The 13,412-nt window shown below is 47.5% G+C and overlaps 1 protein-coding gene across 1 annotated transcript in view; it reads left to right on the forward strand.

The window, feature by feature from the left end:
• The window catches only part of LOC116988586 (mitogen-activated protein kinase kinase kinase 5-like), a 130,001-nt gene that overhangs the window by 61,555 nt on the left and 55,034 nt on the right, over nucleotides 1–13,412 (forward strand). The window contains exon 8 of the mRNA XM_033045440.1: nucleotides 9,988–10,100. Within this exon, the coding sequence (XP_032901331.1) occupies nucleotides 9,988–10,100 (113 nt within the window). The remainder of the gene's footprint in view (nucleotides 1–9,987; nucleotides 10,101–13,412) is intronic.

Genomic DNA, 13,412 nt, shown 5'->3' on the forward strand with positions numbered 1-13,412 from the left:
GCTAAATGTGCCGAATTGCATGTTGACTTTGCAGTCATTCTGGAAGTTATCATTGTGAATCTGATTTAATATCAATGGTATCTGCTGTTAATTTCTACACTGTGGTATAACTAAGTAGAATTTGATATCACATAAATATTTTTTAACTGACTCATCTCCTCCGCCCCCAACCACCCACGCTCCAGATTAATTGAGATCCACACATTACAAGCACAGAGCAGTGTTGCTTTCAGAAAGCTGATCCTGCTGTAAAGAATAGGAAAGAACTGCAGATGCTGGTTTAAATCGAAGGTAAACACAAAATGCTGGAGTGACTCAGCGGGACAGGCAGCATTTCTGGAGAGAAGGAATGGGTGATGCTTCTTCAGACTGCAGTTACTCCAGCATTTTGAGTCTACCTGTTGTAATGAATGACTGGTTTTTGGGGCTGTGCAAGGATGGCTAAAGCTTCCGTTAGCTGATCCCCTTCGTTTGATGTGGCCCTTTGATCTGCAGAGTTTCTGGGCCCTGGCTGCTGTGTTGAATAGACGCTAGTCATTCAGTGCCGCAGGGACCCTGGACAGTGTTGCAACAGTGAGTGGGAATGAAAGCCTCGCCTAGCTAGAGCTCGGACACAGGAAACACTTTTAATATGATTTTTTATTCATTTTCTTCAATAAAAATCTAGGCATCACTGACAAGGCATTATTTATTGTTCATCCTTAATTCCCTTGTAAAACTGGCTGCAAGACACCTCTTGAACCTCTGCAGTCCTCCTAGTGAAGGTATTTCCACTGTACTGTTCGGAGGGAGTGCCAGTGTTTGACCCTGAGACAATGAAGGATCACTGTTGTGTTCCCAAATCGGAATAATGAGCATCTTCGAAAGGGAGCTCTGCAAGTGGAGATTCAGTTCCCAGTTCAGAGGTACAGCATGGATATAGACCCTTCGGCCCTCTATTATAGGCAGATGGTAGATAAAGGCTAGAGATGATAAACCGGAAGGTGTGAGACAAAAGGAGTTGCGAATTGTGAAACTAGAGGAAGGAATACACGTGTAAAAGACGCCGTGCATTCACTCAATCTATTCCCCTCGTGATTTTGTACACCTCTATAAGATCACCCCTCAGCTTCCTGTGTTCCAAGGAATAAGGTCCCAGGGCAGTCACGGTGGCGCAGCTGTAGATTTGCTGCCTTGCAGCGAATGCAGCGCCGGAGACCCGGGCTTGATCCCCAATACGGGCGCTGTCTGTACGGAGATTGTACGTTCTCCCCGTGACCTGCGTGGGTTTTCTCAGAGATCTTCGGTTTCCTCCCACATTCCAAAGACGTGCAGGTTTGTAAGTTAATTGGCTTGGTAAATGTAAAAATTGTCCCTGGTGGGTGTAGGATAGTGTTAATGTGCGGGGACTGCTGGTCGGCACAGACCCGGTGGGCCGAAGGGCCCGTTTCCGTGCTGTATCTCTAAACTAAATGGAGAGTGTCCTATCACACTCCTACATTATGCACTGCAGATGGTGGAAAGGCTTTGAGGTGTCGGGAGGAGAATCCGCTGTAGAAGGATAGCTAGCCTCTGACCTGCTCTTGCAGCTGTAAGATGAACTGGCCTAGTTTAGTTTCTAGTCGCCGGTGGCCTCAAGAGGACGTGGAGATGTACTGCCTTTGGATGTCACAGGTGGGAGTCTCACTCGTTGGTGGTACTTTGTGGGGAGCGTATGTTCAGCCCACACCTTCCCTGGAGCGGGTCGAGCTGCACGCACTCATGAACTGATGCATTGGCTGAACTTTGGAAGAATCTGAACACTGTTTTATTACCAATGGAAGATGGAAATGCAATATCCAGCTGAAGGGAATTGCAATGACAAAATAAACAAATTATTGCATTTTTTAAGAGATATCACAACTGGCAATTTCTCCCCTCCCCCTCCACTTCCAACTACATTCCTTTCTCTCGATTCACAATTCACATCGCTTCAATCTTCTTCTTGCGTATGGCGTGCACAGCCTAAAGTTGTAAGGCAACTTGTTCTATTTGATTGCATTCGTCGAAACAGGGTGGACCATGTGAAAGTTGCAATCTCCCACCCCAACGCTTCAATATTTATGTATCACACCTTCTATCTATCCACCATCTGCCTATCAACTCCCCCCCCCCTCACTTCGTAGAGTCATACAGTGTGGAAACAGACCCTTCGGCCCAAATTGCCCACACCGACCAACATGCCCATCGACACTAGTCCCACCTGCCTGCGTTTGGCCCACATCTCTCTAAACCTGTCCTATCCTGTATCAACCTATTAACTGATAGGCTTTGTCCTCCCCCTCCCACCTTTCTTTCCCCTCCTACAATCAGTCTGAAGTAGGGTTCTGACCCAAAACATCACGTATCCATGTTCTCCAGAGATGTCGCCTGACCGCTGAGTTACTCCAACACCTTGTGTCTGGAGTTCTTGTATCTACACTTTCACTTAGTTACTCAACACAGTAGATGATGTAACTTGGTTATGTGATGAATTACATCACCAGCAATCACTCCTTAATATAAACATATCACATCTCTGGCCCAGATCAGCATCGCATAAATAGTGACACATCTTCCCTGGATGTCTGAGGCTGATGTCAGAGGCTATTCAGCTTGTGTCGAATTTATTGTCAAGATCCAGAGATGTTGTCTGACCCGCTTTGTTAAGGGCCTGTCCCACTTTCACGACCTAATTCAAGACCCTTGACTCATGCTCGCAGCATGGTCGTCACGAGGTCGTAGGTAGGTCATAGCAGGTCGTGATGCTAGTCGTAGGTACTCGTGGCATCAAGTAGGTCGGGGCGTTTTTCTAGCATGATGAAAAATGTCCACGAGTAAAAAAGGTCGTGAATTAGGTCGTGAAAGTGGCACAGGCCCGTAACTCCAGCTTTTTGTGTCTGATCTTCAGCATAAATGCACAGTGAGATATGGGTACAATGAAAATCTTGCTTTCAGCAGCATCACAGGCGCAGCCCCAGACCATGCAAAAATATCAATTGTACACAAATTACTCAGACGTTATGCAAGGTAGTGAAATTAAAGCGAACTGCAGAAAACACAAGATATTAATGCAAAACATAATCTGAGAAACACAAACCCAAGTGCAAGAGCTGCTTCATATAGTTCCTTTGCTGGAGTGGGGTTCAAGGCAGAGTCGGAGATTCATGCAGCACGGAAACAGGCCCTTCGGCCCAACTTGTCCATGCTGAACAAGATGACCCAGCTAAGCTAGTCCCATTTACCTGCGTTGGGCCCATATCCCTCAAAACCGTTCCTATCTATGTACCTGTCCAATTGTCCTTTAAATGACCTCTCAACTACCTCCTGTGGCAGCTCGTTCCGTATATCTACCACCCTCGAGCTGAAAAGGTTGCCCATCGGGTTGGTATTAACTGTTGCCTCTCACCATATATAAATGTCTTGATTCCCCTTCCCTGCATTAAATGATTGTGTGCACTCACCCTATTTATTCCCCTCATTATTGTACACACCTCTATAAGATCACTCCTCATCCTCCTGAGCTCCAAGGAATAAAGCTACTCCTGCTCAACCTCTCCCTATAGTTCAACCCCCCCAAGTCCTGGCAACATCCTCGTAAATCTTTCCAGCTGAATGACATCCTACATATTACAGGGTAACCAAAATTGAACACAATACCCCAAATGCGGCTTCACCAGTGTCTTCTCCATCTGTAACATCACATCCCCAACTTCTACACTCAGTACCCGACTGACGAAGTCCAGTGTACCAGAAGCCTTCTTGATGAAGGACAATGAACCAAAAGCCGATCTACCTGTGATGCTATTTTCCTGTACTCCCCGGGATGCTCCCGCCGCGCGTGTGGCCCTCCGGGACATTCAGATAAATACAACACCTTGCACTTATTGAATTAAACTCCATTTGTCATTCCTCGGCCCACTTGTTCAGCTGGTCAAGAGCCTGCTGTAAATTTTGATTACCATCTTCACAATCTACAATGCCACTCGCTCTAATGTCATCTGAAAACGTACCTGTCGTGTCTTGTACATTCTCATGCAAGTCATTGATATGAGCCACAAGCAATTGGCTCTGAGGCACACTAGTCGTCACAGGCCACCACTCGCAAAATCACCCTTGTACCACACTCTCCAAGAAGCCGGGTTGTGCAGGTTGGTTCATGAACCAGATAATTGGAGGAAAGTATCTGTTCCTGAACCTGATAGTGTGGAACTTCAGGCTTCTGTCCCTCCTGCCCGATGATAGCAGGGAGCAGAGTTATGCCCGACAGAGATACTGTCAATGGTGGACACGGCTGTGTCCGTCATGGTCAAAGAATGAACCCAGCACTCTCTGCAGCCTCTTGCATTTCTGGGCATTGCAATTGCCACGCCAGGCCTTGATGCAACCATTCAGGATGCCTCGTACAATACATCGTGGGAGTTTGTTAGAGTTTCAGCGGCATGCCGAATCTAAACTTTTATCAAAGTAGACATGTTGGAGAGCCTTCTGCATGATTACACACACTTTCCTTCTATCCGCCCTCTCTCCACCTCTCTCCTCCCTCCCTCTCTCACTCTTTCTCTCCCTCTCCCCCTTCCTTGCCCCCTTTCTCCTTCATTCCCTGCTCTCTGCCTCCCTCTCTCCCTCTCCCCCACTTCCCCTCTCGTACCCCTCTCAACCATCTCCCTCTCTCTCTCTCTCTCTCTCTCTCTCTCTCTCTCCCTCTCCCTCTCCCCCTCTCCCTCTCTCTCCCTCTCTCTCTCTCCCTCTCCCTCTCCCTCTCCCTCTCTCTCCCTCTCTCTCCCCCTCCCTCTCTCCCTCTCTCCCTCCCTCCCTCTCTCTCTCTCTCTCTCTTTCTCCCTCCCTCTCTCTCTCTCCCCCCCTCCCTCCCCCCCCCTCTCCCCCCCCTCCCTCCTCTCCCCCTCTCTCCCTCTCCCCCTCTCCCCCTCTCCCTCCCTCTCTCTCTCTCTCTCCCTCTCTCCCTCTCTCCCGTCTCTCTCTCTCTTCCTCTCTCTCCCCCCTCACTCCCTCACTCCCCTTCTCTCCCTTGCTTGCTCTCTAAGGCCAACATTACATAAGAGTAACCTACTGCATGCTGTGAACCAGAGCCATATCTCCCACTGTTGTCATTGTTTACCTTTGCCCTTTGTTCTTTTACGAGTCTTCATAACTACAAACACACTGAGTGGAAGGTGGCCAATTAACCTTTTGTGCCGGAAGGAACTGCACATGCTGGTTTAAATCGAAGATAGACACAAAATGCTGGAGTAACTCAATAAGGCAGACCCATTGTTTCTGCTTGTTCGTGTCCCACTGAATCAATTTCCACATTCCTCAACTCCATCCTATCTCCCCTGGTCCAATCCCTCCCTACCTATGTCCAAGACACCTCACACGCACTTTGTTTCTTCAATAACTTCCGTTTTCCAGGCCCCCACTCCCTCATCTTTACTATGGATGTCCAGTCACTCTACACCTCCACCCCCCACCATGAAGGTCTTAAACCCTCCGTTTCTTCCTCGACCGCAGAACCATCTCATTTCTGTCGACTAATACTCTCCCCCGCCTAGCAGAGCTGGTCCTTACCCTCAACAACTTCTCCTTCGACTCCTCCCACTTCCTCCAAATCTAAGGCGTGGCTATGGGCACCCACATGAGCCCCAGCTATTCCTGCCTCTTTGTTGGGTACATCGAACAATCACTGTTCCAGGCATACACTGGCCCTATCCCCAAACTCTACCTCTGTTATATTGGTGACTGCATCAGTGCTACCTCCTGCACCCACTGACTTCATTAATTTTACTACTAATTTCCATCCTGCACTCAAATTCACTTGGACCATCTCTGACATCTCCCTGCCATTTCTTGATCTCACTGTCTCCATCACAGGAGACAGACTATCAACTGACAACCACTGACTCCCACAGCTATCTAGATTACATATCTTCCCACCCTGCCTCTAAACCTGTCCTATCCATTACCTGTCTAACTGCTTCTTAAATGTTGTGATAGGCCCTGCCTCAACGACCTCCTCTGGCAGCTTGTTCCATCCACCACCCTTTGTGTGAAAAAGTTACCCCTCAGGTTCCTATTAAATCTTTTCTCCTTCACGTTAAACCAATGTCCTTTGGTCCTCGATTCCCCGACTCTGGGCAAGAGACTCTGTGCATCTACTCGTTTTATTCATGATTTCATGCACCTCGAGAAGATCACTCCTCATCCTCCTGCACTCCAAGGAGTAGAGACCCAGCCAAACGCAACCACTGCCTGTAGCTCAGACCCTCTAGTTCTGGCGACATCCTCGTAAATCATCTCTGTACCCTGCCTCTTCTAACAGCGACTTGAGAGCATGGCCAGGGTGGTGTGGGTCCCTGATGATGCTAGCTGCCTTTAATGAGGCAGCACTTCTAGTAGATCCCTTCGATGGTGGGCAGGTCAGTACCCGTGATAGACTGGGCAGTGTCCACCACTCTCTGAAGTCCCCTTCGTTTTTGGGTATTCAAGTTGCCAAACAAGGCGGTGATGCGACCATTTTTTTACTGTTCACTTAAAGAAGTTTGATAGACTATTCTAGATCCTTCTTAAATGTTGTCAGGTTACCGCCAAGCTTGATAATTGGAACCTTCCCAAGGTTTCCTGTAACAAACACATGACAATGTCACTCTGACAGTGACAGTGCTCCTTCATGCCAACAGGCTGCCCTGACTTTCACACACAACACATTTGTAACACAGAGTAAGGGGGCACAGCGGGGAATCACGGACAAAATGTGCCATCCAGACTAATCCCACTTCCTTGAACTGGGTGAGAATAGTGAGGTTAGATGCACGGCGGCTTCAAAAGGACATAAACAGATTTGGTGAGTGGGCGGGAACTTGGCAGATGCAGTGAAATGTAGATAAATGTGACGTTACCCAATTCAGTTGAAACGAGAGAAAGGGAGTGTATTATGGAATTGGCAAGTGTGGAAGCACAGGCATTCTTGGTTGTGTTTGTACACCAGCCACTGAATCAGTTAAAAATACACTGAACACCTTCCCAGTCCCACATTCACCTTTCTGTCCTGGGCCTCCTCCACTGTCAAAGCACATTGGAGGAACAGCACCTCATATTTCACTTGGGCAGCTTACAACCTAGCGATATAACATTGATTTCTCTAATTTCAAGTAGCTCTTGAATTCTCTTGCATTCTTTCTCTTTCTCCATCCCTCCCGCCCCCACCCTAGTCATCCTGTTAGTTTCACTGTTCGGATCCCTTTGTTATCACCTCGTCCACAGCCAACATTGCCAGGGGTGATGGTGGGGGCAGATACCGTAGTGGCATTAAAGAGGTTTGCAGATCGGGCATGGAAGTGCAGGGAGTGGAGGGATATGGATCATGTACAGGGGGATGAGATCAGTTTAACTTGGCATCATGTTCAGCACAACATTGTGAGCTGAAGGGCCCATTCCTGTGCTGTATTATTCTGTCCTCCATGTTCCATTGTGTGCAGTTTTGGTCTCCGTAACTAAGAAAGGATACGCCTACTAACTAGAGAGAGCAACGTTCACCAGGCTGATTCCTGGAACAGCTGTATTGTTGTATTAGAAGATATGAAGTTGGCTTGCTTTGTGTTTATTAGGGTTTACGAGAGGTGATGTAATCGGAAGTTAAGGGCCAGTCCCACTTACGCAACTTTTTCGGCGACTGCCGGCACCCGTCATAGGTCGTTACAGGTCACCGAAAATTTTCAAAATGTTGAAAATCCAGCGGTGACCAGAACAAGGTACGCCTCTTTGGGCGACTACTCACGACCATTTTGGCTTCACCCTGCGACATGCCACCAATATGGTCGCGAGTAGTCTCCTCATCACCCAAAGAGTCGTAGCGTCTTTCTGGTCGCCGCTGAATTTTCAACATGTTGAAAATTTTCGGCGACCTATGACAGGTGCCGGCAGTCGCCGAAAAAGTCGTGTAAGTGGGACAGGGCCTGTAAGAATTTCTGACGAGACTAGAATGACTGGATGCGGAATGTTCCGTAGGCTGAGGAATCCACTGTCATCACTGTCTCGGGGATCATGTTCATGAATGGAGTAATATCCATTGATTCCATTTATACCTCACGCTGCCTGCCACGTCAAGGCCAGCAGCATAATCAGGGACAAGTCGCTCCCTGGCCACTCCCTCTTCTCCCCTCTCTCATCAGGCAAAAGGTACAGAAGTGTGAAAATGCTCACCACCAGAATGAGAGACAGTTTCTTCCCAGCTGTTATCAGGCAACTAAATCGTCCTACCACAACCAGAGAGAGGTGACTATCTACCTCTTTGATGTCCCTCAGACTATCCTTGACCAGACTTTGATGGCTTTATCTTGGATTAAATTTTAATCCCTTATCCGTTTCGTCCGCAACTCTCTGGTAAACTCATCCCTTCTCACCCAAACCACCCCCTTCCTAGCTATTTTCCCCTTCAACCACAGGAGATACACCTGTCCCGATACCTCCTCCCTCAACTCTGTTCAGGGACCCCAACAGTCCTTTCGTGTTAGGCAGAGGTTCACTTGTACCTCTTCCAACCTCACCTACTGTATCCGTTGTTCAAGATGGGGACTATTATACATCGGATGGGCGATTGTTTCGTTGAACACCTTCGCCCAGTCCGCGTGAACCAACCTGATCTCCTGGTTGCTAACCACATTAATTCTCCTTCCCATTCCTACACAGACCTTTCAGTCCTCGGTCTTCTCCATTGTCGGAGTGAGGCTAAATGCAAATTGGAGGAACAGCTTCTCATATTTTGCTTGGGCAACTTACAGCCCAGTGGTATGAATATTGATTTCTCTAACTTCAAGTAACCCCGGCGTTCCCTCTCTCTCTCTATCCCTCCCCCACTCAAGTTGCACCAGCTTCTCGTTTTCACTCAACAAACAGCTAACAATGGCCTGTTTCCATTATCATCATTACTTTTTTACATATCTTTCATTGATTGTTCTTTATCTCTCGATATCATCGTCTATATCTTTCGTTTCCCTTTTCCCTGACCAGTCTGAAGAAGGGTCTCGAGTTGAAACGTCACCCATGTCTTCTCTCCAGAGATGCTGCCAGCCCCGCTGAGTTACTCCAGCTTTCTGTGTCGATATTCGGTTTAAACCCGCATCTGCTGTTCCTTCCTACACATTCCCCTATCATGTACCTATACACTGCAAATGGATGGATTGTAATCATGTATTGTCTTTCTGCTGACTGGTTAGCACGCAACAAAAAGCTTTACACTGTAGCTTGGTACACGTGACAATGAACTGAACTGAACTGATTTAAAGGAAAGTGAACAATGTCACAGAGGCCAAATAAATCTGCCCATCACATCTGCTGCATGAGCTATTTTATCCACCAGGTCTACCTTAAGGGAACGTGGTCTCCATTTCCAACGTTCCCTTTTCCCTCTGTACTTCCTCTTTATCATCTATTCCCCGGACTAACGGTTCTCTGGCTAGAATTGTACTTCCCTCATTTCTATTCTCCCAACTAGTCTAATGATAGCTTCCAGCATGCAACTGTTGCTCACTGTCACAACCAAGGCCAGATTATCATCTATCATTTTCTTAATCACGCCCTTACATTTATATCTCAAAGTCTACAAAATGAATGCCTAGTTTGCTCCAATGGAATAAAGGGTGGCACAGTGATGCATCTGGAAGAGCAGCTGCTTGCAAAGCAAAGAGACCCTGACCTCGAGTCCAGTCTGTGTGGAGTTTGCACGTTCTCCCTGTGACCCTGAGGGATTCCATCGGGTACTCGTGGTTCCTCCCACGTCCCAAAGACGTGCGGGTTTGTGGGTTAAATGGCACCTAGCGTGTCGGGAGTGGATGAGAAAGTGGGATGACATAGAACTAGTGTGAATGGGTGATCGATGGTCGTATGGGCTCGGTGGGCCGAAGGGCCTGTTTCCGTGCTGTATGTTTCAATCAATCAGTAAAACGGCCAGAGAGTGTAAACTCCTGTGAATAAGATGGTTCCTTTCGGCTGCAGGTACCGGATGGCCTTCGAGCACGAACCCACCCTGCACTCGGGCATCAATGTTGCCGTATTCCTCATGGCCGCCGGACATCGCTTCGACACGTCATCTGATCTCCGGAAAATAGGTACCATTTCCTGCGCTAATCATCTCCGTGGGACAGGTTGTATCAGTAACGAACATTAATATTGAATGAGCTCGACCGCCCGGGCTCTGAATTTGTTGAAGGCAAAGGCAGCGTTGATACAATGCTGACGCAAGAAATAGCAGATGCTGGAATCTTGAGACAAAACACAAAGTGCTGGAGGAACTCAGTAGGTCAGGCAGCATCTGTGGAGGGAATGAGCAGGATCCACTCCACCCATCTCCCAATCAACCTCCATCACCTGTATCCACCTATCACTTGCTGGGCTTTGTCCTGCCCCCAACCCTCTTTCAGTGTGAAGGGTCCCCACCCCAAACGTCCTGTCCTATTCTCTCCAGACACTACCTGCTGAGTTACTCCAGCATTATTCTTATGATGCTGTTTGATTGAATTTTGAGAATGACTCAAACCTGTTACAATAGCTTTCTTCCTTCTTACCATTTTGCTCCCAAGGAGTGTAAAAGAAACGAGAACATTTATTTGTAGCTAAAAAAATTCATATCCCTTTTACACAATCATTGAAAATTGGCAAAGGATAAGTTGGCCATTCAGCCTGTGGTGCCAGTCAAAGGATCCAGTCTGAAGAAGGGTCTCGACCCGAAACGTCACCCATTCCTTCTCTCGAGAGAGATGCTGCCTGTCTATCTGAGTTACTCCAGCTTTTTGTGTCTATCTTTGGTTTAAATCTGCATTTGCAGTTCCTTCCTACACATATACCTAGTCTAATCTCTGTTTAAGAAGGAACTGCAGATGCTGGAAAAATCGAAGGCAGATAAATATGCTGGAGAAACTCAGCAGGTGAGGCAGCATCTATGGAGCGAAGGAAACGTCACCTAGTCTGGGTCGGCAGCCCTGTTAGTCCTGGCCTTTGCAATGCACAAGTGTATCATGAGGTCCCTGCCCACACCCCTCCTTTCTCCCTGATACGCTCCCTCCAATGGTGGAAATATTCAATGTTCTTTCCTTGAAGTGCCTCTACACAAACTTTCTTTGAACAGAAACTTGTTTGCATGACATTACCAAAGGAAAATTGACTCTGCAGATTGACTATAGAAGCAAGGAACTGGAGGTGCTGGTTTACAAAAAAAGAAGAAGAAAGTGCTGGAGGGATATGGGCAAATTCAGGCAGGTGGGACTAGTAGGTAGATGGGGCATGTTGGTTGGCATGGTCAATTAGGGCCGAAGGGCATTGTCCACGCTGTATAACTCCATGACTCCAACTCAGCATGTCAGGCAGTATCCCTGGAGACCATGGATAGGTGACCTTTCTTCAGTCTGAAGAAGGGTCCCCACCTGAAATCACCTATCCATGGTCACCAGGGATGCTGCCTGATCTGCTTGGTTTCTCCAGCACTTTGTGTGTTTTTGCTGCAGAATTATTTATGTACAGTGTTATCTGCTTTGATTGGATACCATGCAAACAAAAGCTTTTCTCTGTGTCTCGCCAATAATAAACTGAAAGCTAATAGTCCTGCTCTTCTGTATTCTGCCATTTTATATCCATCTGACGGAGTAGACTAGATCACAGCCCGGCATTTATAGGCCATGAATATAATAGTGTGACTGTGTTGAAAGGAAGTGCAGATGCTGGTTTAAACTGAAGATGGACACAAAATGCAGGCAGCCTGCCCCGTTGAGTTATTCCAGCATCTTGTATGAATCGTGTGACTGTTATTCAACCCTTGGACCATTGTAAGAGTACCGATTGGCAATTTTGAAGAGGCCATACCTTCCTCATCGGCAGAGTCAGATCAGTACGATTTGGCACAACCACCTCCCCACCCTCCCGGCCTTCAGTATCTCCAGACTGTGTGCTCAGCCCCCTGCTACTCTCAAAAAGTCAAAGTCAAGTTTATTCGTCACATACACATATGAGATGTGCAGTGAAATGAAAAGTGGCAATGCTTGCGGATTGTTCAAAAAAAATCGACAAAACAGAATGGAACAGAAACACATATTCACATATTGCATATTTGTGGAAGGAAAAAAAGAAAAGAAAACAGCAATTTTAAAAGACACAACAGTAGAGTGGTTCAGTAAAGTTAGTCCCTGGTGAGATAGGAGTTTACAGTCCTAATGGCCTCTGGGAAGAAACTCCTTCTCAACCTCTCCGTTCTCATAGCATGGCAACGGAGGCGTTTGCCTGACCCTAGCAGCTGGAACAGTCCATTGCTGGGGTGGAAGGGGTCTCCCATGATCTTGTTGGCTCTGGAGTTGCACCTCCTGATGTATAGTTCCTGCAGGGGGGCGAGTGTAGTTCCCATAGTGCGTTCGGCCGAACGCACTACTCTCTGCAGAGCCTTCTTGTCCTGGGCTGAGCAGTTCCCAAACCAGATTGTGATGTTTCCGGACAAGATGCTCTCTACACTGTGTTGCCAGAAACCACTCCAACGCTTCCTTTCAATTCGCCGATGATTCCACCACTGGTGGACTGCTAACAGGTAACGATGAGTCAGAGTGCAGGAGAGAGATCGATGATCTGGTTGAGTGGTACCAGAACAACGAGCTTCCTCTCAACGTTAGCAAGACCAAGATGACTTCCTGTCAGTTGACCTCAGGAAGAGAAAGCCGGGGATCCACAAACCTTGCCTCCATCACAGGGGTCGTGGTGGAGAGAGCTCAACAGCCTCAAGTCACCTGGGTCATCGTAACTCTGAAGATCTGTCCTGGGCCCAACACATTGAGGCAATCGCAAGGAAACCACATCAATGCCTCTACTTCCTTAGAAGTTTGAGGAGATTCGACATATCACCAAATACGCCATCAAACTTGTACAGATGCACAGTAAAGAGAATACTGGCTGAGTGCTTCACCGTCTGGTTTGGCAACTCTAGTGACCAAGAACGACGGGTCTGCAGAATGTGGTGGACATCAAGGCTACTGACCTCCGCACTGTGGAAGAGACCTACAGGAAGCACTACCTCGAGAAGGCAGCTATTAACATCGAAGATCCACAGAAGCTTGAAAGCGCACACAACGGGACTCACAAAGAGCTTCTTCCCCTCTGTTTTCAGGCTTCTGAATGGTCCTTCTACAAGCTAGGGTGCTGTCTGACTAAGCTGTGGTACTCTACCACATTGCGGACATTGGACTTTGTCTATGGGAACTGATGGTGCTGCTGAGAACTATATTCTGCACTCTGTATCTTCCCCTTTGCTCCATCTATTGTACCCGAGTTTGACGATTGTATGGTGTATCTGATCTGTTTGGATAACATGACAACAAAGCTTTTCCCTGTACCTTGGTGCCCGTGACAATAATAAACCAAGAACCTAAACCTAAATTTGACCTCCC

Source organism: Amblyraja radiata, chromosome 27, assembly GCF_010909765.2.
Source record: "Amblyraja radiata isolate CabotCenter1 chromosome 27, sAmbRad1.1.pri, whole genome shotgun sequence".
Lineage (NCBI taxonomy): Eukaryota > Metazoa > Chordata > Chondrichthyes > Rajiformes > Rajidae > Amblyraja > Amblyraja radiata.